This window comes from Sapajus apella, unplaced genomic scaffold, assembly GCF_009761245.1.
Source record: "Sapajus apella isolate SASKATOON/1434 unplaced genomic scaffold, GSC_monkey_1.0 scaffold61, whole genome shotgun sequence".
NCBI classification, from domain to species: domain Eukaryota; kingdom Metazoa; phylum Chordata; class Mammalia; order Primates; family Cebidae; genus Sapajus; species Sapajus apella.
In genome coordinates, this window is record NW_022437001.1 from 5,296,591 (window position 1) to 5,320,863 (window position 24,273).

The 24,273-nt window shown below is 45.0% G+C and overlaps 1 protein-coding gene across 2 annotated transcripts in view; it reads right to left on the reverse strand.

Moving 5' to 3' along the window:
* Nucleotides 1–12,610, reverse strand: part of ARHGAP10 (Rho GTPase activating protein 10) — a 329,689-nt gene extending 317,079 nt beyond the window's left edge. The window contains exon 1 of one of the 2 annotated variants that reach the window (XM_032246542.1): nucleotides 12,220–12,610. In XM_032246542.1, the coding sequence (XP_032102433.1) occupies nucleotides 12,220–12,373 (154 nt within the window). In that variant the 5' untranslated portion in view covers nucleotides 12,374–12,610. The remainder of the gene's footprint in view (nucleotides 1–12,219) is intronic. The other variant, XM_032246543.1, reaches the window with a different exon arrangement.
* Nucleotides 12,611–24,273: the final 11,663 nt, after the last annotated feature.

Genomic DNA, 24,273 nt, shown 5'->3' on the forward strand with positions numbered 1-24,273 from the left:
AGCTAATTTCTGTATTTTTAGTAGAGATGGGGTTTCACCATGTTGGCCAGGATGGTCTCAATCTCCTGACCTCGTGATCCGCCTGCCTCAGCCTCCCAAAGTGCTGGGATTACAGCCACGAGCCACGGCGCCTGGCCCATTTTAAACATTTTACTATTATCCTCATTTTACAGAGGAGGAAATCGAGGCACAGAGAAGTTAAACAACTTGCCCAAGGTCACACAGTAAGTAAATGTGATTTCTAAGACCTATTTTATTATCTTTGCCCATGCTGCCTTTGACTTGCATTTCACAAAATAAAAACAAAACTATCTGTCAGCATGGCAGATTCTCAAATAAATGTAATGGCATGTCAAGGACATGCTATTCCCTTGTACTTCTGGCTTTGTCCCCAAAACTGTAAAGCAAAGGTTTTCAGTAATACATTAGATTTCAACACACTATTATGAATGGTTTCTCCTATTTATAAATGAGAGGATGCTGTATTCAGCTCTGTCCTTCAAAATATGGCAAACTGGAAGAAAAAAGAACATGTGCCAGGCACGGTGGCTCACACCTGTAATCCAAGCACTTTGGGTGGCCGAGGCAGGTGATCACCTGAGGTCAGGAGTTTGAGACCAGCCTGGCCAACAAGGTGAAACCCCATCTCTACTAAAAATACAAAAAAATAAGCCAGGTGTGGTGACACACACCTGTAATCCCAGCTGCTCAGGAGGCTGAGCCAAGAGAATCACTTGAACCCAGGGGGCAGAGGTTGCAGTGAGCCAAGATTGTGCCACTGCACTCCAGCCTGGGCTACAGGAGCGAGGTTCCATCTAAAAAAAAAAAAAAAAAAAAAAAAGAAGAAGAAATGTTCACAGACTATTTCTACCATACTATGGGTAACGCCACAACTGTGCTCAAGTTCAACCAAAGGAAGTCAAGATAGAGTTATTTTAATAGTAATAAAAATAATAGGCACCTACCATAGCCAGGCAGAGTCCTAAGATCTTTCAATATGTAATGTGAGGACTAAATACCACCGCCCAGTGAGGCAGAGTTCTTACTAGGGCCATTTACTAATAAAGAAAAATGGAGGCACTGAAAGCTTAAGTTACTTGCCCAAAGTCACACAGCTAATAAACAGTGAAGCCAACTTTACAGTCAGAGAAGAAAGCACTCATTTTTAGAGACCATTCAACATCCCGTATTCAGACCTGAGATGACATTGCTGTGGTCAAAGTGAATTCCCCTCCAGCCACACGCCTCACCATGACTTGCCACCTGATGGTAGAAGGTGCCTGTGGGTGAACAAGTCAACAAGTCCAGAGAAGTCACACTCACCATTGAAATATTCAGTGGCACTAGATTAACATCTTCCTGAGGAAACACAGGGAGGAAATTCTAGTTGGACCAGGGAGTCAGGCCTAGCAATGGCAGCAACCTGGGGTTTGATTCCAGTCCAACTCAGAGATGACAGAGATGTCTGCCTTTACAATGTAAAGCATCTGGAGTTTGTGTGTGTGAGTGTGTAGAACTATTATCAACACCTTCTCAATACAAAAGCATCCCCCTGGCAATTACATTCCTCTGTTAGGATAAGTAAAGGAAGCAGGCCTGCCAGTGTTAGAATGTAAAGCATCTGGTGTGTTTTATTTATTTATTTTTGTGTGTGTGCGTGTGTGTGTGTGTGTGTGTGTGTGTGTGTGTGTGTGTAAAGAGAACAATATCAAGGTCTTCTCAATACAAAAGCATCCCCCTGGCAATTACGTTCCTGTGTTGGGATAACTAAGGGAAGCAGGCCTGCCAGTGTTTGCTGTGGGGCTTACCACAAGATACCATCCAGTCCCTGCCTGAAAATCATGTTCATCTGCCCCAACTAGCTTGACAGCTACCAGCATTCTTCACGTGCGTTGTGTTTATACTAATATCATTTTTCTTTCTAGTCAGAAGTCTAATTTCAATGAAGCAAAAAGGCTTTTAAAGATTTTTTGTTTCTGACTCAAGCCAGTTATCTTAGAGTCCTGATACATGAACTTGCTTACTCTGATTATCCATGCTAGGCTGGTAACAAAATATCAAAAAGAAAATGGGTTAAATGTCTTTAAGATTCATGGATTCATTAATTACTGACTGTTTTGAAAGCTAGTATCCTAAATTTATACTAATTTCAATAAGGCTTTCATAACATTCTCTAAATATATTATTATCCAAAAAATACATAGGTAGAAGGTACATCATAGAACATCAATCAACAAAATCTTTTTACATGTCACTTGTAGGAAAAAGAGGTTGAATTAAATGAAATAAAGCTACATATATCCAATTGGATGAATCTCACAAAATATTCAGGGAGAAAAAATGTAGGATGAAACCATTATATAAAGTCTAAACACATGCAAACACATTATATATTGTTTATGGATGTGCCCAACTGTATCAAAATGCCTAAGAATAATAAACACCAGATCTGAGATAGTTCCTACCCCTTGGGGAGAAGAATGGGTATAAAAGACGCTTTCATTAAGCTGGGAGGCAATGAATGTTTATTGTGAGACTGTATCTTTTTATATTTCTAAAGTATCTCAAACTTTTTAAGGAGGAACAAGGCTAATATTAAAAGAATAAGTTAAAAGTTACTCTACTAAAGGGTAGGAAAAGGAATGGGGAGGAAAAGAGGAAGGTGGAGATTGAGAGACAGACACAGAGGATCTGTGTCTGGTAATGGATTCTAAATCAACCCAACCTTGGAAGGTCTACACTGTACTCACAATACAAATTAGCAATCAGTTTAAAGTATAATAATGACACCAGAGGGGCCTTAAAATTTGACAAATTTTAAATCGTAATCATTACAATGAGCTAAGAATAGTATTCTAGGTAGATCATCAAATGTACACACACTCTAGATAACCAAGATTGATCATCACTCCCCCAGCAGAGGACCATGGTTACACACAGACAGCTCATTATCGTGGTTGAGGATTTTGGAGTTAGAGAAACCTAGATTTACATTCCAGCTCCACCAATGACAAATTGTGATTTAGACAAACTATTAATCTCTCTGAATTCAGTTTCCTAATCTATGAAATACAGTAAATAATGCAACTCACTAATTCTTCATTTAACATGATGCTTATGCTGAATTTAGCACAAAGTAAAAACAGTAAATGCTTAATAAAGCTATTAAAATTATTTAAAGTATATGCATTTTTAATAACATAAAACATATTTATCGAGTAATTTATAATTGCCTAAAACATAATTTCATTAAAAGTAGCCTAGTAAGGTCAGGTGTGGTGGCTCAACCTGTAATCCCAGGACTTTGGGAAGCCGAAGCAGGTGGATCACCTGAGGTCAGACATTCAAGACCAGCCTGACCAACATGGTGAAACCCAGCTCTACTAAAAATTACAAAAAATTAGCCAGGCGTGGTGGTGGGCACCTGTAATCCCAGCTACTCAGAAGGCTGAGGCAGGAGAATCACTTGAACCTGGGAGGTGGAGACTGCAGTGAGCTGAGATTCCACCACTGCACTCCAGCCTGGGCAATAAGAGTGAAACTCCATCTCAAAAAAAAAAAATACAAGGTGATAAACAGCTACTGAAGTCACAGAATTCAAAACAGCTTCTTTGGGAATTTGTCCAGGGGACTTTGAGGATTCTGCTGTAGAGAATAGGATTATCTAACAGCTCTTAGGAAAATCCCTCTTAGGAATGTCTCTGGCTGTCTTTTTTTCACTGTGAATTTACCATAGCAAAGACAAGCTGTTAATTTTGAGTTCACGTCCTCAAAAAGTATCTCTGTAATTTGAAGCATCTGAAGGTTAGTCATGTCTCAAGTTGTCATGTCAATACCCTAAGCTGCTCTCTGTCTCTCTTATCAGTCCCTTGGAGGAGAGGCCTGCTGCTGACTACTTGAACCTCGACTGTAGATTGCTTACTAGACAATGACCTTAGCAACACATTCTACTTCATCCTCAAATCTTTATGAATCAAAAATAAATTCCAGAAAATATTTTTCCAAGATACCACTGAGCTCTGATTTGCCAATGTATTTTCAAGATTTTCCAGCATCCTAAACTACAACCAAAATTTGGAAGCCTTTCCAGGGTTTGACAATTTTGTCTCTCTTCTTGGTCACTGGTAATGGTGCTTTGGAGAAATATACTGTTAGGGGTAATAAACGCTAAAAGGTTAGATAACTAGTCTAGGGTGCAGAGCAGCTATTGTGAGGCAAGAACAGGGCCTTAATATTAAAGCATATACCTGTAATTTAGATATGTCATCATAATTGTTAGCCTTTGAGCAACTTATACTAAATGCTTAACAAATACTAACAAATCTTTTAGCAACCCAATATAGTAGATAATATCATAATCTCTATTTTATTGACCAGAACAGAGATACGGAAAAGCTAAGCAGCTTGAGAAAGGATTCCCTGTTAGTAGGTGGCTGAGCTTGGGTATGAACCCAGGCAGGCTAGTACACCTCAGCTTATGCTCTTAATCTTCTATATTATATTCCATCAGCTGTTTTAAAGATTAAACACAAAAATGCTCTCCTCTGTCTTCCTTATTAAAAGTCTACAATGTACCCTAATCCCTTAAAAAAAAGCACAGCAAAAATGAGCTAGTCAAAGGAACCCCAGCAAATGGAGGACAGAGACAGGTGACACATCAAAAAAAGACAATGAGGACATGAGATTACTAACTGGCTAATAAAAATCTGTTCTTCTAAATGTGGCTCTGCTGCTGGCCTGGTGGCAGGCTCTAAATAGGAACAACTCTAAGTGGAGTCAAAGACCACCTGCAGTGAGTAAAGCTTTTCAAGGCTGTCTGGGTCCCCACCATGGCTCACATCTGACTGTAATTATTTACACAGCCAGTCCGAATTCACACTGGGGACCAGCCCACCGGAATAAAACCCCAAGTGACAGTTTGACTTAACCCAGGTGATGCCCCAAATTGTACGGGGTCTATGATAACTTCTTTGGGGCAAAGAATGCACATGAATATTCCTTTCCACTAGGGAAAAAATTATATTGCAATTTTAAAACTTTTTAAAATAGCATTTTATTATCTATAGCTCTCTAAATCCCATGTAATGGGTGCATAATCACAAAATTTACAACTACAGGGCCGGGTACGGTGGCTCACACCTGTAATCCCAGCACTTTGGGAGGCCGAGGGGGACGGATCACATGAGGCCATGAGTTCAAGAACAACCATGGTGAAACCCTGTCTCTACAAAAAAAAAAAAAATATATATATATATATATATATATATATACACACACACAAAAATTAGCTGGGTATGGTGGCGCGAGCCTGTAATCCCAGCTACTCGGGAGGCTGAGGCACAAGAATCACCTGAACCCGGGAGATGGAGGTTGCAGTGAGCTAAGATTGCGTCACTGCATTCCAGTCTGGGCAACAGAGGGAGACTCCATCTCAAAAACAAAAAACAACCACACACAAAAACAAAACCCTAGGGCATTAAGTAGCAGAAAACCCAACTCAAAACTGTCTTATGTCATTTAACAAGACATTCAAAGCATAGAAAAACCCCTGGGTCCCCTAACAGCATCAAGAACCCAAATTCAGTTAGCACACTATGCCACTTACTCTCAGGCCGAAGATAGTGGGTAGGAGTTCCAGGAATCACAAGACAATACAGAAAAGTAGAAAACCACATTTTTTTGAGTATCCTATGACAAAAGGAAACCTCTCCCTGAAGTACCTAGAAGACTTTCTGTCATGTTTCACTGGCCAGAACTGGGATACAACTTCATTCTTTTAATAATTACCAACCCAGCGAATGGGCGTATCATAACTGAGTTAAGAGTTTAGCTTCTCAACCCTGACTGCTTCTTTTCAACCGTTTCCCCAGGTGATTTTATTGAGCAGCTAGGATTGAGAACCACTGAGTTAGATTAACCAAAATTACCCTGAATTGCTTTCCCCTGAGTCATTTGAAAAGGATGCAGATACTCGAACAAAATCTGGATTGTCAGAGGGGAAAAGGAATGTTGGCTGAACCGGCAATCATGTCTACACAACCATTTTACATTTGTGTTTCAAAACACTTTCGCACCATTTTATTCATTCCTCAATGCTTTCTGTATCAGTAGCATCTTACAAAAAAGGAAACCAAGGCTCGTCTACAAAATAGGAAAATTATTTTTAGTTTTCCAAGTCTCAGTAGGTTTAATGTAATGGCAACTTAAAAAATTTCCCCAAAAGAATATTTCTCTGAAACAGTAAACATAAAGACAACAAAAGGGAACTTTTATGTTTTTCCTAAGAGAAACAAAGCAAAAACCATCAAAATGCCGAGGCTTAAAAGAATTACCAAAACCGCCGGGCAGTGGCTCACACCTGTATTCCCAGCAATTTGGGAGGCCGAGGCAGGTGGATCACCTGAGGTCAGGAGTTTGAGACTAGCCTGATCAACATAGAGAAACCCCATCTCTACTAAAAATACAAAAAAATTAGCCAGGCGTGGTGGTGCATACCTGTAATCCCAGCTACTTAGGAGGCTGAGGCAGGAGAATCACTTGAACCCGGGAGGCGGAGGTTGCAGTGAGCCAAGATCGTGCCATTGCACTCCAGCCTGGGCAACAAGAGCGAAAATCCGTCTCCAAAGGAAAAAAAAAAAAAGTACCAAAACCAAGTTTGGAAGACATAAATTCTTGTCCTGGATCTGCCACTAACAAGGTTCTTTACATCCTTTTCCATGCCTGTTCAGTAAGAGCAGACTCACTAATGAGGGCCCCTTCAGCTTCAGAAACACAGAGCTAGACAATTTCAGTTTACTACAGAGCATCTTATATAACTGTATTAGTGCTTAGTAACTGCAAACACTATTTGTTTTAAAAAATATTTCCCCACAGAACAAGATATGTTTTCTCAAGACTGCCTCGTGTAAAATATATGAGAAAAGCATATATGGCTTATTGCTGTTTCTGGCAACTGTGCTATCTACCCGTATGAATCATAAGCAACTGAAACTACATAGACATCACAAAGTCTTACAAAAGTTTAAATTGCATTGAAAGAGGACACTGGTTATTCTAGGAAAGGAAAGTAGTTTAAAAAGAAAACTAAAAAAGCCATTTGAACAAAGAATTCCTTAAACTGAGTGAATTATCTCCAAATCTACCACTTAAATCAGTGGCTCTTCTCTCTGGAGTTCCTCCCCACCCCCAGTGCTATCTCCAAATTCACCCTACACAAAATGTGCAATACTGTCTCTAAACCATTTCTTTTCTACTAAGTCAGCCTTCTGCTGAAAAGCCTTCAGTAACTCTCCACAATATAAAGTCCACATTCCCAACCTTGCTTTTATGGCCCTGCAGAATCTAAAACTGACCTTTCCATTCACCCCAGACTACTACTCCCTGAAAAACGACCATTCCAGCCAAACTAGTCTCTTCACTCTTCCCCAAATACTCCAAATGTTCTAGTCTCTTGTTTCCAATATGATAAGGTTCTACTCCTTACTTAAAACACCAGTGAGTTCCAAACTTCCAACAAACCTCCTCCTCTCTAACATGCAAACCCTCTTTCCTGGAAAAGTTAGAATACTTACTTTTCACCAAATTTTTAACCTTGTAACATGTATGTGTGTATATCCTCTGTTTCTTCAAGAATTTAGCACAGTGCAGTAAAGAGTTCAAAAATGTTCCTTAGATTGAAGTAAATTCAACTACAGGACAATAAACTCAAAGCCAAGGGCCTCTACCGTATTGTAAGTCTTTGTATTTAATTCCAATATTAAACAAATTATAGGTGCTAGGCTGGGCACAGTGGCTCACACCTGTAATCCCAAAACCTTCGGAGCCCAAGGTGGGTGGATCACCTGAAGTCAGGAGTTCCGGACCAGCCTGCCCAACATGGCGAAACCGGTCTCTACTAAAAATACAAAAAAATTGGCTGGGCGTGTTGGCGCGCGCCTGTAGCCCCAATTACTTGGGAGGCTGAAGCAGGAGAATTGCTTGAACCCGGGAGGCAGAGGTTGCAGTGAGCCGAAGTCGCGCCACTGCACTCCAGCCTGGCACCTGGTGACAGAGTGAGGCTCTGTCTCAGAAAAAAACAAAAAACAAAAAAAATTAGCCGGGCATTGTGGCAGGTGCCTGTAATCCCAGCTACTTGGGAGGCTGAGGCAAGAAAATCACTTGAACCCGGGAGGTGGAGGTTGCAGTGAGCTGAGATCGCACCACTGCACTCCAGCCTGGGGGACAAGAGCAAAACCCGGTCTCAAAAAAAAAAAAAAAAATTGTAGGTGCTAAATATTTGTTGATTGTTATCTAACTGAACTCATCAGTAAGCCTTCCGGTCCCACAGGCCTCAAAACTCTGTAAATATTTATGGAAGATTTCAAAGCGTCAAGACATCAAAATTACATATTAAAATCTTCCAAGAATGAAATGCATGCAGGAGACACCAGGCAGGGCAATTAAAAATGGAAATCACGGCGGGGGGTAGTGGCATACGCCAGTAATCCAAGCACCTTGGAGGCCAAGGAGGGCGCATCACCTGAGGTCGGGAGTTCAAGACCAGCCTGACCAACGTGAGGAAACCCCGTCTTTATACAAAAAATAAAAAATAATGGAAATCACTTAAACACGCAATTCTCGAAATGCTCTAAAGCCATTTTTGTAAAACAAAATGTAAAATATCTGGAAACATAAACAATCTGACCTAGTGGGTTTTCTTCTTTCTGTAGATCCTCCACCTAATGTCATTCCTTGACTCTCTGATGTTATACAAAAGCTCAACTGGTAGGTGAACCATTTACCTAGAGCGCAATTTCAAACAGCCTCATGAGGCCATTTTCAAATGCTGCAGAACCTTATTAGTTCCCCTAAGAAGTAGGGAGGGGAAACTGGATGCAAAAGAGTTACAAGACCTGCTCAATTTTCCTAGAGCCAGGCCCTATCCAGTGAAGAAGAATTAAACAACTCAGATCCCCTGTCTTAGTCCAGGGCTTAGTCTTTTTTTTTAGATGCAGTCTCTGTCGACAGGCTGGAGTGCAGTGGTGCGATCTCGGTTCACTGCAACCTCCGCCTCCCCGGTTCAAGCGATTCTCCCGCCTCAGCCTCCCAAGTAGCTGGGACTCCTGGTGCTGGTCACCACACCCAGCTAATTTTTGGAATTTTTTTTTTTTTTTTTTTTTTTGAGAGACAGGGTTTCTCATTATAGGCATAAGTCACCGCACCCGGCCTACCCTTACCATCTTAGTACATGTACTAAGTATGCCTGTCCAACTTTTTATTTTTATTATTTATTTATTGGAGTCCCAGTGTGTTGCCCAAGCTGGAGTGCAGTGATGCGATCTCGGTTCACTGCAACCTCCACCTCCCGGGTTCAAGCGATTTTCCTGCCTCAGCCTCCCAAGTAGCTGGGACTACTGGCACGCGCCACCATGCCCAGCTAATTTTTGGACTTTTTTTTAGTAGAGATGGGGTTCACCATTACAGGCGTGAATCACCCACTGCTCCCGGCCGACTCTTACTATCTTAGTACACGTACTGAGTACGCCTAGCCAACTTTTGGGTTTTATTATTTATTTATTTACCTATTTGGAGACGGAGTCCCACTCTTGCCCAGGCTGGAATACAGTGGCACGATCTCAGCTCAGTGCAACCTTCGCCTCCTGGACTCAAGCGATTCTCCTGTCGCAGCCTCCGGAGTAGCTGGGACTACAGGCGCACACCACCACACCCAGCTACTTTTTGTATTTTTAGTAGACTGGGTTTCACCGTGTTGGCCAGGATGGTCTCCAGCTCTTGACCTCGTGATCTGCCCACGTAGGCCCCCCAAAGTGCTGGGATTACAGGCTCTTAGTCTTTGACAAGAACTACAAGTTAACTTTATGGACCAAGCGGGAAAAGGCATGTGAGCTACAGCTGTGTTCCTGTGACCTTCTGGGAAATAATTTAAACATAAATTCTTAACGAACATAATGGAAAAAAAAAAAAAAGACACTTCCTTATTACTGTAAAAGCGTGATTACAAATTATGTTTCCTATGCTAAAGGACAAGAATCAAAAGGAGTAAGATACCAACTCACAAATTCAAGAAAGTCTACAGTCTGGACCGAGGGTGGTGGCTCACACCTGTAATCCCAGCACTTTTGAGGCCAAGTCGGGTGGATCACGAGGTCAGGAGTTCAAGACCAGGCTGGCCACGATGGTGAAACCTTGTCTCTACTAAAACTACAGAAAAAATAGCTGGGCGTGGTGGCGGGCAAGTGTAATCCCAGCTACTCAGGAGGCTTGAGGCAGAGAACTGCTTGAACCCGGGAGGCGGAGGTTGCAGTGAGCCGAGATCCCGCCATTGCACTCCAGCCTGGGCATCAGAGCGAGACTCCGTCTCAAAAAAAAAAAAAGTCTACAGTCTGGAGGAAGGCTGACATCTGGTCCCCTAGATGCACTGGCTCCTGTTGGAACCTAAGGCATGCGTTCTAATAGCAGGAAAGCTAATATGCTCTCACAGAAATAGCTTTCTACCAGTGGCCAAACTGCCTTTGCCCTCGGCCTCTCTCCACCTATCTCTAGCTCAAAACGGAGCTACTACAGCCAATGAAAGAGAAGGTCCACTCCCGGCTCAGTGACTCTAGCTAACACCAAGTGCTCATTCTCATGTTCACTCTGCACCCCCGCCCGCAACTCCTCCTTTTTATGCTCACTCCTCCATGTGTATAGCGCCCTCCTACTTCCCACTCAACACACATACCAGATGCCAAGGGCCTGGAGAACCCTCAACCAAATAAGCCCATTTGTAACATGTCCCAGAGTCCCATTTCTGATTCAAGCAACAGAGACTTCAAAACAAACAAACCAAAAACCCCTAAGTGAGTCCCAACCCTGATTCTGCAACACCAAAGAGTTCAGAAAACCAAACGGAACCTTGGAGAGCATCCAGAGAAGTTGAGTGACTTGCTTTCAAAATTACAGGGATGGCTCACTAAATACTTCCCACAGAAATGTACTTCAACTCATTCATTAAATGCATATTTACTGTGCCAGGCACCATGCTGGGTGCCCGAGACAGTATGTTCAATATGTTTTATTCGTCCTTAATGAAAAATGGAGCGGGGACGATGCGGGGTGGGGGCGCGGTCTGGAGAACAGTGAGATGGGGGATTTTCCACAGAGGCGGTTATCTACAAACAAATACACAAGGAACGAATACCCAAGGCTGAATATTACTGAACTGAGAATCTAGGTGAGTGATAAAGGCCCTAAGAACCCAGCTCCCAAAGGCTGGACACTGCCCAAGTCCCTGTCTGCTCTACGGGCAGGTCTTTTAAAGAGGGAAAGGGGGGCATTCACAGCCATCCTCCGAAGGGGTTGTGGGTCCAAGGGACGGTCAGGCTGCCCAGCTCCTCACTGTAGCTAATTCCGCCCCATTTTCCAGCAGCATCACTAACTCAGTATTTCTGCAGGAATTTTGGCCCTCTCTCTCCTAGAAAGAGTCTACTAAAATACACTTAACTCTTCTATATCTCCGGTTTTCTTCCGAGTTTTTCAAAAGACAGAGTTCAGGGGAGGAAGGCATCAAGCCTAACCGGGGTGGAATTCCCTGTTTGCAAGCGGTGCCCGCCCGGGCTAGAGGGCAGGCTGTCCGCTCACTCTTCCAAACCCAATCTTTGAACCCTCCTCAGCACCGGAGGGGAGGAATGTGCGGAAGCAGCATAAAGCCAGGTGGACTTTCAGGTTTAGCACGTGAAGGGCCTAGAACAAGACTGTAGGGGAAAATCAGACAATGAGAGGGAAAAGGTGAAGCTTAAGGGGACTCCGGAAAAATTCAACACCCCCGCAGGGTTTCAAACAATCCCCAGGAAAGTTCTTTTGAGAGATCACAAGACAAAACTAGGCAAACAGATGCCTCCGTTTTAAAAGAGATTGTGAGCAGCTTGAGGCAGCAATGAAACCTGACTCCGGGCCAGGAGAGCCTAGGGTCGGTCCACCGGAGCGCGCAGGCAGCGAGGGGTGCTCGGCGGCGGCCAAGCGGGGCCCGCTGGCAGCTCGTTCTGCCGCCGCAGAGCCGCCGGGAATGGGGACTCGCCTCGCTGCCTGGGGGAGGAATAACCCCAGGGACCCGCCTCCCCGGGTTCAGAGAGAGCCGGGCAGGTCCGGAACGAATTCCCCGGACAGGAGATCCCCAGGCTCCGCCGAGAGAGGCTCCTCCCCGCCTCGCCGCGGCCAGTCCGCGCCCGCGTCCCCGCTTACTTTTGGTCGCAGCGATGAGGTTCTTCCCGTCCTTGATGAGCTCTTTGATGAACTTGTTGGTCCTCTCGAGTTCCGCTTCGTGAGCGCGGATCCTCTCCCGGAACCACGGGCTGTCGAGGTAGCAGTCGCTGAACTCCAGGGGCTGCAGCCCCATGACGGCAGCGGTCCCGGCGCGGTGCGCTCGCCGCGCGCTACTGCCCGAGCCGGGCTCCGAGGCCGCTGCCAGGTGCGGCGCCGCGCGTTCGGGGAGCCCGCAGGAGCTAGCAGGGCCGGGCGCGCGGCGAGCGAGGAGCGGACATGTCCCACAGAGCCGAGTCCTGCAGAGCGGAGGAGCGGCCGCCGAAGCCGAGACCAGCGCGAGCCGCGGCGCCCCAATCCCGGCAGCCCCCGCCAAGCCCTGAGAGCCCGCGGCCCCGCCCCGCCCGGCCCCCGCGCGCCAGACACTCCCCGAGGCGCCGCCCGGCCCGGCCCGCGTTCTCGTTCGCCCCCTTCTCTTTCCTCCGCCTTCCTTCTTCCTCCCTTCCCTTCCCTTCCCCGGACTGCTCTTCCCCACGCGCAGCTGCCCCTCCTCTTCCTTGCGAGGCGTCCTCGGGCTAGAATCTCGCCCCGCGGCTCGCGCGGGCCCTCCCCTTCGCTTGGGCTCCCGGGGCCGGGGTGACTCACAGTCGGCTCCCGGCTGCAGGGAATCCGACCCGGACGGAGAAGGAGCGTCTTAATTGCAGTTAAGTCCCCACAGGCGAGCGATCTAAGTCAGAGGTGGCTGCCTTGCAGGAGATGATTGACTCATTTATCTCATTTATCCTGGGACGCCCCGCAACCCCCGAGCTGGGAACGAAGTCGCACAGGGGGCTCTTTCCGTATCCCGGTTCCTTTCCCCGTTTAAAGTGAGATGCGTGGTAAATCTCCGCTTGAGATCGAAGCCTTACAAAGGCAAGAGCGTTTTCTGGGTAGCCCAGCAGCTTCTATTACACTCCTCTGCGTATCCACACTAAATGACTTAGATGAAGGGAGAGGGTGGCTAAACCACAGAAAAGTTGTTTCTGTTGTGTTCAGCAGATTAAATTTGCTTGGGTAGCTAGAGATGGTCTTTATTATTCTAAAAATAACCACCGGAAAACATGCCAGGTAACGTGTGGTTTTCACCGCGTGGGGTCACGATCACTGAGAATTTATGCCAGTGCCCTCAAAAAGCCTATTTTGTGTGTTCCGTAACAACTCCAGTGTGTCCCCAAAAAAGTTAAGGCATTTGAAAGTGTTGAAATGTATACCTTAGGCCACACGCGGTGGCTCACACCTGTAATCCCAACACTTTGGGAGACCAAGGCGGGTGGATCACCTGAGGTCAGGAGTTCGAGACCAGCCTGGCTAACATGGTAAAACCCCATCTCTACTAAAAATACAAAAATTAGTTGGGTGCGGTGGCACGTGCCTGTAGTCCCAGCTGAGGCAGGAGAATCGCTGGAACCCGGGAGGTGGAGGTTGCAGTGAGCCGAGATCGTGCCACTGCACTCCAGGCTGGGCAACAGAGCAAAACAATGTCTCCAAAAGGATTCCCTAAAAAAATAAAAATTAAAACCTAATAATTAATTAGAGTAACCTTTCGTAATAGCAGTTTATTAAGCAATTATTATGTGCCAGGCAGCCATTAGGAACTGCATCTACAAACTCACAGTATAGACTTACATAATGTGATGGTAATATTAAAAAGAAACTTCAAAGTAATTCCTCAAGACGTTCGGACTCTGTGCTGGGTAATTAAGAATCTCTTTAGACAGCATGTTGTTAGAAGGGTAACCCTCCCGAACAAGTTAAATAAGCCTCCTACTCAATAAGCCGTTTTGTTATTATTACTCTAATGTCCATGCTACAGAGACTTCAAAGTGTTTACAAATAAGTTTTAGGCGGTGAAATCTTCAGTTCCTACTAAAACCAGCCGGAGACTGGAGTCTACAGAAAAGAGAATAAAAGAGGCAAATAAAGGGGAATAAAGACAAAAAAAGGAGTGTAAACAAAAGTGAGGGCCTTGCAAAACAGCCAAACACTGACCACACTCAATCCTCTGGACAGAAAGCCAAACCTTTTCTCATAAAAAGGGGCTGCTGACACTTCAGGATTCAACATAGAGGTTACCGTGTGACCTAGCAAGTCCACTCTTAGGCATATACCAAAGAGAAACGAAAATAGGTGTCCATGCAAATATTTATGCACAAATGTTCATAGCAGTATTATTCATAATAGCAAAAAGTGGAATCAACCAAAATGTCCGTCAGCTGTGTAATGGATGCACAAAATATTTGTGTCCATGCAATGAAATATTGATTTACAATAAAAAGAAATGAAGTACTGATACATGCTACAGCACAATGAATGGTGAAAACATTATGCTAAATAAAAGAATCCAGGCACAAAAGGCCATATATAATACCCACCATTCATATGAAATGTCCAAAACAGGTAAATCAATGGAGGCAGAAAGATTAGTGGTTGCCAGAGACTGGAGGATAGAATGGAGGGTATCTATAGTCAGGAGTTTATAATCAGGGTGATGAAAGTTATTAATATTTTTGCTTTTTATAGAGATAGGGTCTCACAATGTTGCCCAGGCTGTTCTCAAACTCTGGAGTTCAAATGACGCTCCTACCTTGGTACCCCAAAGTGCAAGGGTTACAGGAACGAGCCACCATGCCTGGCCGAAAACAATTTAAATTTAGATTTTGATAATGGTTGCACAATTCTGAGCATACTCAAAACCATTGAATTGTACACATTAAATGGGTGGATTTTTTTTTTTGGTATGTGAAATATATCTCAATAAAAAAAAATTTTTAAGGTGAACTATTCAGCCAGGCTCGATGGCTCATGCCTATAATCCCAGCACTTTGGGAGGCCAAGGCGGGCAGATCACAAGGTCAGGAGATTGAGACCATCCTGGGTAACACAGTAAAACCCATCTGCACTAAAAATACAAAAAAATTATCCAGGCGGCCGGGCGCAGTGGCTCAAGCCTGTAATCCCAGCACTTTGGGAGGCCGAGGCGGGTGGATCACGAGGTCAAGAGATCGAGACCAACCTGGTCAACACGGTGAAACACCGTCTCTACTAAAAATACAAAAAAAAAAATTAGCTGGGCATGGTGGCGCGTGCCTGTAATCCCAGCTACTCAGGAGGCTGAGGCAGGAGAATTGCCTGAACCCAGGAGGCGGAGGTTGCCGTGAGCCGAGATCGCGCCATTGCACCCCAGCCTGGGAAAAAAGAGCGAAACCCCGCCCCAAAAAAAAAAAAAAAAAAAAAAATTATCCAGGCATAGTGGCACATGCCTGTAGTTCCAACTACTCGCAAGGCTGAGGCAGGAGAGTGGCTTGAATCCGGGAAGCGGAGGTTGCAGTAAGCCAAGATCGCGCCACTGCACTCCAGCCTGGAGACAGAGCGAGACTCCGTCTCAAAAAAAAAAAAAAAAGATGCACTACTCTAGAACTGCTTCTCCTTCTTTACCATATTTAGACTCCAAGCCATAAAAACTCTGGTTTAGGCCAGGAGCAATGGCTCACGCCTGTAATCCCAGCACTTTGGGAGGCCAAGCGGGTGGATCATGAGGTCAGGAGTTCAAGACCAGCCTGGTCAAGATGGTGAAACCCTGTCTCTACTAAAATTACAAAAATTAACTGTCACGAAGGCTGAGGCAGGCAAATCGCATGAATCCAGGAGGCGGAGATAGCAGTGAGCCGAGATGGCGCCACTGCACTCCACCTTGGGCAACAGAGCTAGATTCTGTCTAAAAAATAAAAAAAATAAAAAATAAACCTCTGGTTTATTCAATGTGCTCAGTTATTTAGATATTGGAACCAAAAAAAAGTTGTATAAAACAATGTCACAACATCATAAAAGATATTACTTATCATTTCACACACATGTAAACCCAGTGTTAAAGAGCTGGTGAATATGAATCTTAATTCAGTACTGAATAGGTCTACTATAACCACCATGAGGGGAGGGGCCTGATTAATTTGTTTTATTCAACAATGCTTTGTGCAGTGTCTGGTACAAGTGATCAGTAAATGTGAAATGAATAAATATTAGCAAGTGAAGCAAAATCTCTGTACAGTGGACAATGGCAAGATAAATATTTAGGAGTTCCAGCACCAGCTTTACTACTTAATAGATGTGTGACCTTACAAAGGTAATTTTCTGTAAACCTCACACTTAACCATCAGTGAAATGGAGGTGATGACATTGCAGATGCAGGTTGCTTGAGAAGATTTAATGAAATTGTGTTTGTAAAGTGCCTGCTGAAAATTACGATGATGATGAGACTCAAGGAGGAAGGTGGTGTGGAAGATGGGCTGAAGAGAGAGAGGAGAGAGAGGAGGAGGAGACATTACATTCCATCAATATGGGAAAGATTTGCGGGGCAGGAGAGCCCTTAAATCATAGTTTTAAACCATGTAAGACAGAACTTAAGAAAAGTGGCCACAAAAGCAGATGCTACTGAGTTTCCAGGTTTCATCTTAGTTAATTAATCAGTTATTCCCACAAATATTTACTGATCATTTATATGTTAGGCAACATACTAGGTGCTTGTGATGCAGCAACACCCAAAACAGTGTCTGTCCTCACTGTGCTTTTGGTCTTTGGGAGGATACTAACCTCATCCCCCCAAAAAAAGCAAAAGAAAAATCACACACATATATCCAATTGAAAATTAAAGTGTCATGCAGTTAAACTAAGGGGTATGTGAGAGGTTATAATTGGAAGACCTGATAGATTGGGGATGGGTCAAGGAAGGCCTCATTGAGGAAGTGATAAGGAAATTAGAATTTAATCAGTGACCAGGAATATCAGTAGGAGTTAACCGGTTGTTTGTTTGTTTGGAGTTGGAGTTTTGCTCTTGTTGTCCAGGCTAGAGTGCAATGGCATGATCTCGGCTCACTGCAACCTCTGCCTCCCAGGTTCAAGTGATTCTCCTGCCTCAGCCTCCTGAGTAGCTGGGATTACAGGCATATGCCACCATGCTCGGCTAATTTTGTATTTTTAATAGAGGCAGGGTTTCTCCTTGTTGGTCAGACTGGTCTTGAACTCCCGACCTCAGGTGATCCACCCGCTTTGGCCTCCCAAAGTGCTGGGATTACAGGCGTGAGCCACCACGCCCAGCAGGAGTTAACTGTTAAATAGGGGTAGGAACAGAGTAATCCAGACATGACAGCAGCCTGTGCAAGCCCCTGAGATGGCACATTCAAGAGATGAACAGGTCAGGCGGCTGAAGCCCAGTGAGAAAGACTGGCTCACAACAATGCCGGCTGGTGGAGGGTAGGCAGGGGCCAGATGGTGCAGGGCCTCTAAGACATGTTTAGTATTTGGGATTGTATCCCAAAGCTGTTGGGAGCCTTTGAAGAGTTTTATGTATGTGGTAATATGATCCAGTTTGTGTTTTCTCTCTAGCTGCTGTGTGGAGAATGGGGTTGTCTGGGCAATAAATAGCTCAGCCGTCCAAGGTGACCCTCTAAGGAAACAGCAAGAAATAGACAGAAATGAAGTATATTTTAGAAGGAGATTCTGGAACTTGACAATAGCCTGGATATTAGTAATGAAGAAGAAGGGGTCAGTGGTGGGCCCCAGGCTTGTGGCATGCTAAGTTAGGTGGAGGGATATGCCACTTACTAAAAGGATAACATGGGATAAGCTGGCATGGCAATGTTGGTGATGACTGGGATGGAAGGATGTATTTCAGTGTAGACTCATGAAGTTTGAGACGCCTGAGAGACATTCTTTTTTTTTAGTAGAGATGGGGTTTTTCCATTTCAGCCAGGCTGGTCTCGATCTCCTGACCTCAAGTGATCCACCCGCCTCGGCCTCAGGTGTGAGCCACCACGCCTGGCCAACATTCAAGTACATAAGTCACTGAGGCCAAGAGTGGGGTAATGCCAAGTTTAGGCCATTCAGGGGTCACCTTTGAGCATGAGGCAGGCTGATCCAGCAAGATATGAGGGCACTACACGAGTTTGTGAACTGGTAACCTATAAAAAGTATAATGGTGATCCTTGTACAACAGTATAAATATACTACATGCCACTCAACTACACAATTAAAAATGGTTAAAATGGCAAATTTTACATTATGCATATTTTACCACAATAAAAAGAAAGCATAATGAAGGAAGAGTAAAGGACTCCTTCATCTCCCCCTTTATGTCACTTCCCTTCCCATAATAGCCTTTACTTTTCTTTCTTTCTTTTTTTTTTGAGACGGAACATCCCTCTGTTGCCCAGGCTGGAGTGCAGTGGTGCTATCTCGGCTCACTACAACCTCTGCCTCCCAGGTTCAAGCGATATTCCCACCTCAGCCTCCTGAGTAGCTGGGATTACAGGCATGTGCCATCATGCCTGGCTAATTTTTGTATTTTTAGTAGAAATGGGGTTTCACCATGTTGGCCAGGCTGGTCTTGAACTTCTGACCTCAGGTGATCCGCCCGCCTCTGCCTCCCAAAGTGCTAGGATTACAGGCATGAGCCACTGCACCCGGCCAAAACCTTTTCTTAAAGACATAGTATCTCACAGAATAATAATAACGGTCTAAATGTGTTTCACATTTTAATTACACCAATATTTTTTAAAGAACTTTTTTCTTCACAGCACATCTTCTGAGAGTCTGTGACTAGCACTATGAGTAATGCAATTTGAGAAAGGCTATGATCTGAACAATAAGCCGGGTAGGCTCTACTGAGACTCACCCCAGGATCTCTGTATATTCCAGGATTATAGTGAGTGCACCAGTGTGGTGTGGTGGCAGAAACTACTACTTGTGCTGCCGGCATTTACTGAGCACCCATTATGTACCAGGTACTATGCTGGAATAGAAAAAACCTAGTGTGCGGGCATGATGGCTCATGCCTGTAATCCCAGCACTTTAGGAGGCCCAGGCGCATGGATCACTTGAGTTCAGGAGTTCAAGACTAGCCTGGACAACAGGCTAGTCTCTACTAAATTTAGTCTTTACTAAATTTACTAAATTTAGAGACTAATTTTAGTCTCTACTAAAAATACAAAAAAAATTAAGCAGACGTGGTGACACCTGCCTATAATCCCAGCTACTGGGGAGGCTGAGGCAGGAGAATTTCTTGAACCCGGGAGGCAGAGGTTGCAGTGAGCCAAGATCACGTCTTCACTGTAGCCTGGGCAAAGAATTGAGGCTCCGTCTCAAAAAACAAACAAACAAACAAACAAAAAAAAAACCAAAAAACCTAGCATGATTCATGATCTCATAGACTAATATTCTCCAGAGTGAAAGAAAATGTATCAAATAATTACAAACATAAATGTCAAGTGAAATCTCTGGTAAGCACTAGGAAGGAGACTGCTCTTCAGGGGCCTTTGGACTATTCTGAGATATCAGTGAGGATGTGGCAACTGCACTGAGACCTGAAGCACCCAGAGTGAGTGGAAGGAGGTGGAGTGGATGAGATGTGCAGAGGGAAGAAGCATTCCCAGGGGAGGCTTTGTGGAAGAACCCACTACAAGTAACTAAAACTGCAGCCATGTGGCAGGAGCACCATGGCCTGAGATGAGGCTGAAGAGGGAGTGAGGGCCCATCCTATCTGCTCAGCCAGCCCTGCTTCTGTCCTTCAAAACACTGAGCATGGGCTTCGGGCTTTACTCCTTGTTTCTCAGAAGAGCTCACCTTTTCCAATACTTCTGGGCATCAGAGCTTAGAAGAGTTTAGGACCTCAGGGAAGTTTTAGAACTAGTACACTTACCTAGGAATATTCGGTCAGCAAACATTGATTGAGTACATGGGGTGGGGAAGGCACTGCAGTAAGCAAGAGTCCCTAATCTCAAGCGTTTACAATCTGGTATACTCTAGCCATGCAGAATAAGCTGACATTAGGGTAATTCTAAAGCAAAGCACACTGCTGCTTCCTCCAGCCAGTCAGGCAGCCTGGCTGAGAAGTGGGCGTTCCTACTGAAACTAGGATGGGGAACAAGGAGGATGGGTATGTGGGGAAGATTCTCCAGTCCTCCCACATTGAAATTCATATCTTCTCAGCTGGGCACGGTGGCTCATGCCTGTAATCTCAACACTTTGGGAGGCCAAGTCAGGTGGATGACTTGAGGTCAGGAGTTTGAGACCATCCTGGCCAATGTGGTGAAACCCTGTCTCTATAAAACATTCCAAAATTAGTCATCTGTGGTGGCACGCACCTGTAATCCCATCTAGTGGGAAGGCTGAGGCTGGAGAGTCACTTGAACCAAGGAGGCAGCGGTTGCAGTGAGCTAAGATTGTGCCACGGCACTTCAGCTTGGGAGACAGAGTGAGAGTGTATCTTAGGAAGGAAGGAAGAAAGGAAGGAAGGGAAGGAGGGAGGGAGGGGAAAGGGAAGGGAAAGGGGGAAGGAAGGAAGAAGGGATGGATGGAGGAAGGAAGGGGAATAGGGGGAAAGGGGGAGGAGGAGGGGGGAGGGAAAAGGGGGAGGGGAAGGGGTGGGAAGAAAAAGGGAGGAGAAGGAGGAGGAGAGAAAAGGATGGGGAGGGGAGAGAAGAAGGGGGAGAGGAAGGGAGGGGAGGGGGGAGAAGGAGGAGTGGGAGGAAAGGGAGAGGGGAGAGAAGGAGGGGGAGCAGGGAGGGGAGGGGAAAATAAATTCATATCCTCTGAAGAAATCTGGGACACTTATCTTTCCTGGTTTGGAGGTAGAAGAACCTGGCTCAAGGAGATGTGGGTCAAGGCACACAACTAGTACCTGCCCCAGGTGTAGTCTTCTGTTAGTGTAACCACTGCTTCTCTCACCCCCAGCCTTTGGAGAGACTTGGCACGGAGAGGAGGGAGCTGGAAAGATCTCATACAGTAATATCTGAGCACACACTGCATATAGCAGCAGGCATTCTGCACTGCCCATAGTCTTCTCAGGCAAATGCTGCCCACCTTCCTATGACATGTGGATCAACTGACCAAAGCAGAAACATTGCATTTTGTTTTAATTCAGATATTAACTGAGATTTTTTAAATGATAGAGGGAAAGAGAAGAGCTCTGAAAAGAGTGTTTTTCCCACCACTCCAAATGTCCCTTCTATGACCCAGAGAAAAGTTTTCACAAGGTGACTTTGAACCAGGCAAATATCCAGTCACTGGAAATCTGACCTGCCACTATTAGAGGCATATTCTCAGAGTCCACTGGCACTTCAGTAAAACAGAAAGTGAAAAAAATATAAAAATGTGTGTACTTATCCTTTGACCCAGTAATTTCAGACCTGGCCATTTGCCCTAAGAAAAGTTTTGTTTTGTTTTTTGAGACAGAATCTCAATCTGCCACCCAAGCTGGAGTAGAGTCGTAAAATCTCAGCTCACTGCAACCGCCACCTCCCCTGTTTAAGCGATTCTCCTGCCTCAGCCTCCCGAGTAACTGGGACTACAGGCATGCGCCACCATACCCAGCTAATTTTTATATTTTTTGTAGATAAGGTTTCACCATTTTGACCAGGCTGGTCTCAAACTCCTGGCCTCAAGTGATGCCCCAGCCTTGGCCTCCCAAAGTGCTGGAATTACAGGCGTGAGCCACCAGACCCAGCAGAAAATTATTTTGTTAATGTATATGCTAGGGCCGGGCGTGGTGGCTCACGCCTGTAATCCCAGCACTTGGGGAGGCAGAGGCGGGCGGATCACCTGAAGTTGGGAGTTCACAATCAGCCTGACCAACTTGGAGAAACCTCGTCTCTACTAAAAATACAAAATTAGCCAGGTGTGGTGGCTCATGCCTGTAATCCAGCTACTCAGGAGGCTGAGGCAGGAGAATCACTTGAACCTGGCAGGCAGAAGTCGTGGTGAGCCGAGATCGCACCATTGCACTCCAGCCTGGGCAATAAGAGCAAAACTCTATCTCCAAAAAAAAAAAAAAAAAAAAGAGTCTATGCTTAGGGCTATTTGTTGTAGAAAGAAAAAAAAAAAAAAAAAGCAGCAGCAGCAGCTAACAATTAGAAAATGGTAAAATAGGCTGGGCGTGGTGGCTCATGCCTGTAACCCTAGCACTTTGGAAGGTTGAGGCAGGTGGATCATGAGGTTAGGAGTTCGAGACCAGTCTGGCCAACATGGTGAAACTCTGTCTCTACTAAAAATACAAAAATTAGCCAGGCATGGTGGTGGACACCTATAATCCCAGCTACTTGGGAGGCTGAGGCAAGAGAATTGCTTGAACTCAGGAGGTGGAAGTTGCAGTGAGCCGGGACCGTGACTCTGCACTCCAGCCTGGGTGACAGAGCGAGACGCCGTTTTAAAAGAAAATAGTAAAATAAGTCAGCATATATCAACTCAATAGAAATCCTGGGTTTATGTTTTTTGATTCCATTAACATGATAATTTTTGCTCTAAATAATGGACACTGGCATTTTAGGATGCTCAGCCTTCATTCCCACTTCCCAACATTGCTGTAATTTCCACTGGGGTAATCATTTCCCCCCCAGCAAGTAGTTTGGTAAAATTCCTGTGCCTGCCTCATGCTAGGGAATCCAGAGAGATCCCTAGAGGTTCCTTCTACAAATCTTTCTTCCCAGACCTGCCACAGCCAAGGGCTGGGCACATGACCTAAGCTTGGCCAACCCAACTTTCCCAGGACTTTGACTTTTGAACATAGTAAAGTACTGACAGAAGAAACAGAGTTCATCTGTTGCAGCCAACAGTGTTGAAAGAGACCTGCTGCCGGACAGACTACCAGGCTTTTTCTTCCAAAGCCGGTTCTTCAAGGCTTCCCTAACACCTCCATATGCTTCTAATAAAATGCCCTTTTGCTTAAGTTGACAGAATCAGTGTTTCTTCCCGCAATCAGAGATTAGTAGACTCCTAGATTGGTAACAGAAGGAAGCAGACCTTCAGGGAAATCATGGGGCATTTAGAATAGGTTATCTGGTTGAGATAGAACAGAAAACAGAACACTCCCATTTATATTCGTTCATGGCACACACTGAAGAAACAAGTCATTAAGTTATCATCTTAGATTATTTAGCTCTAAGTAGCATGACCTTAAAGCCTCTTTTGTTTGGAACTGGTCTGCTTTATACCTATTGTCTTGGCATGCCCTTCACTTGGCCCCTTTCCCCTGGATTTTGTTTGTTTGTTTTAAAAGACAAGGTCTCCCTCAGTCACCCAGGCTGGGGTATCATGGCACAATCATAGTTCACTGCAGCCTTGAACTCCTGGCCCCAAGTGATCTTCCTATCTCAGCCTCCCAAAGTGCTGAGATTACAGGCATGAGCCACCAAATTTGGCCTGGTTTTCTCATATTTAAATGGGGTTCTACTACAAATAATGTGTGGAAACTTTTAAAAAGAGGCTGGGTGCGGTGGCTCACGCCTGTAATCCCAGCATTTTGGGAGGCCAAGGCTGGCTGATCACTTAAGGTCAGGAGTTTGAGACTAGCCTGGGCAACATGGCAAAACCCCCATCTCTACTAAAAATACAAAAATTAGCTGGGCATGGTGGCAGGCGCCTATAATCCCAGCTACTTGGGAGGCTGAGGCAGGAGAATCGCTTGAACCCTGGAGGTGGGGCTGCAGTGAGCTGAGATTGTGCCACTGCACTCCAGCCTGTGTGACAGAGCGAGACTCTGTCTCAAAAACAAAACAAAAAAAGAGGCCAGAATGGGTTTGCTGGAGCACCATTCTGTGTTTCTAACTCCTACCATGGTCTCATCTAGTAGCATGCGAGACACATGTGCAGTGAACAGAGTTCTCACTTTAACACGTGGACAATCTGACAGATGACCAAGGTAAACCCATCTCTCTTTTTCTGACATTTCCAGAAGCAAGGTAACCAACACTTAATTTTAAGAACAGCAAGAAGGGCACTTGCTAATAAAATGAAGCTCTCTGAGGCTGGAAGCAGTGGCTCATGTCTGTAATCCGAGCACTTTGGGAGGCCAATGCGAGTGGATCACAAGGTCAGGATATCGAGACCATCCTGGCTAACACCGTGAAACCCCGTCTCTACTAAAGATACATTAAAAAAAAAAAATTAGCTAAGCATAGTAGCATGCACCTGTAGTCGCAGCTATTCCGGAGGCTGAGGCAGAAGAACCGC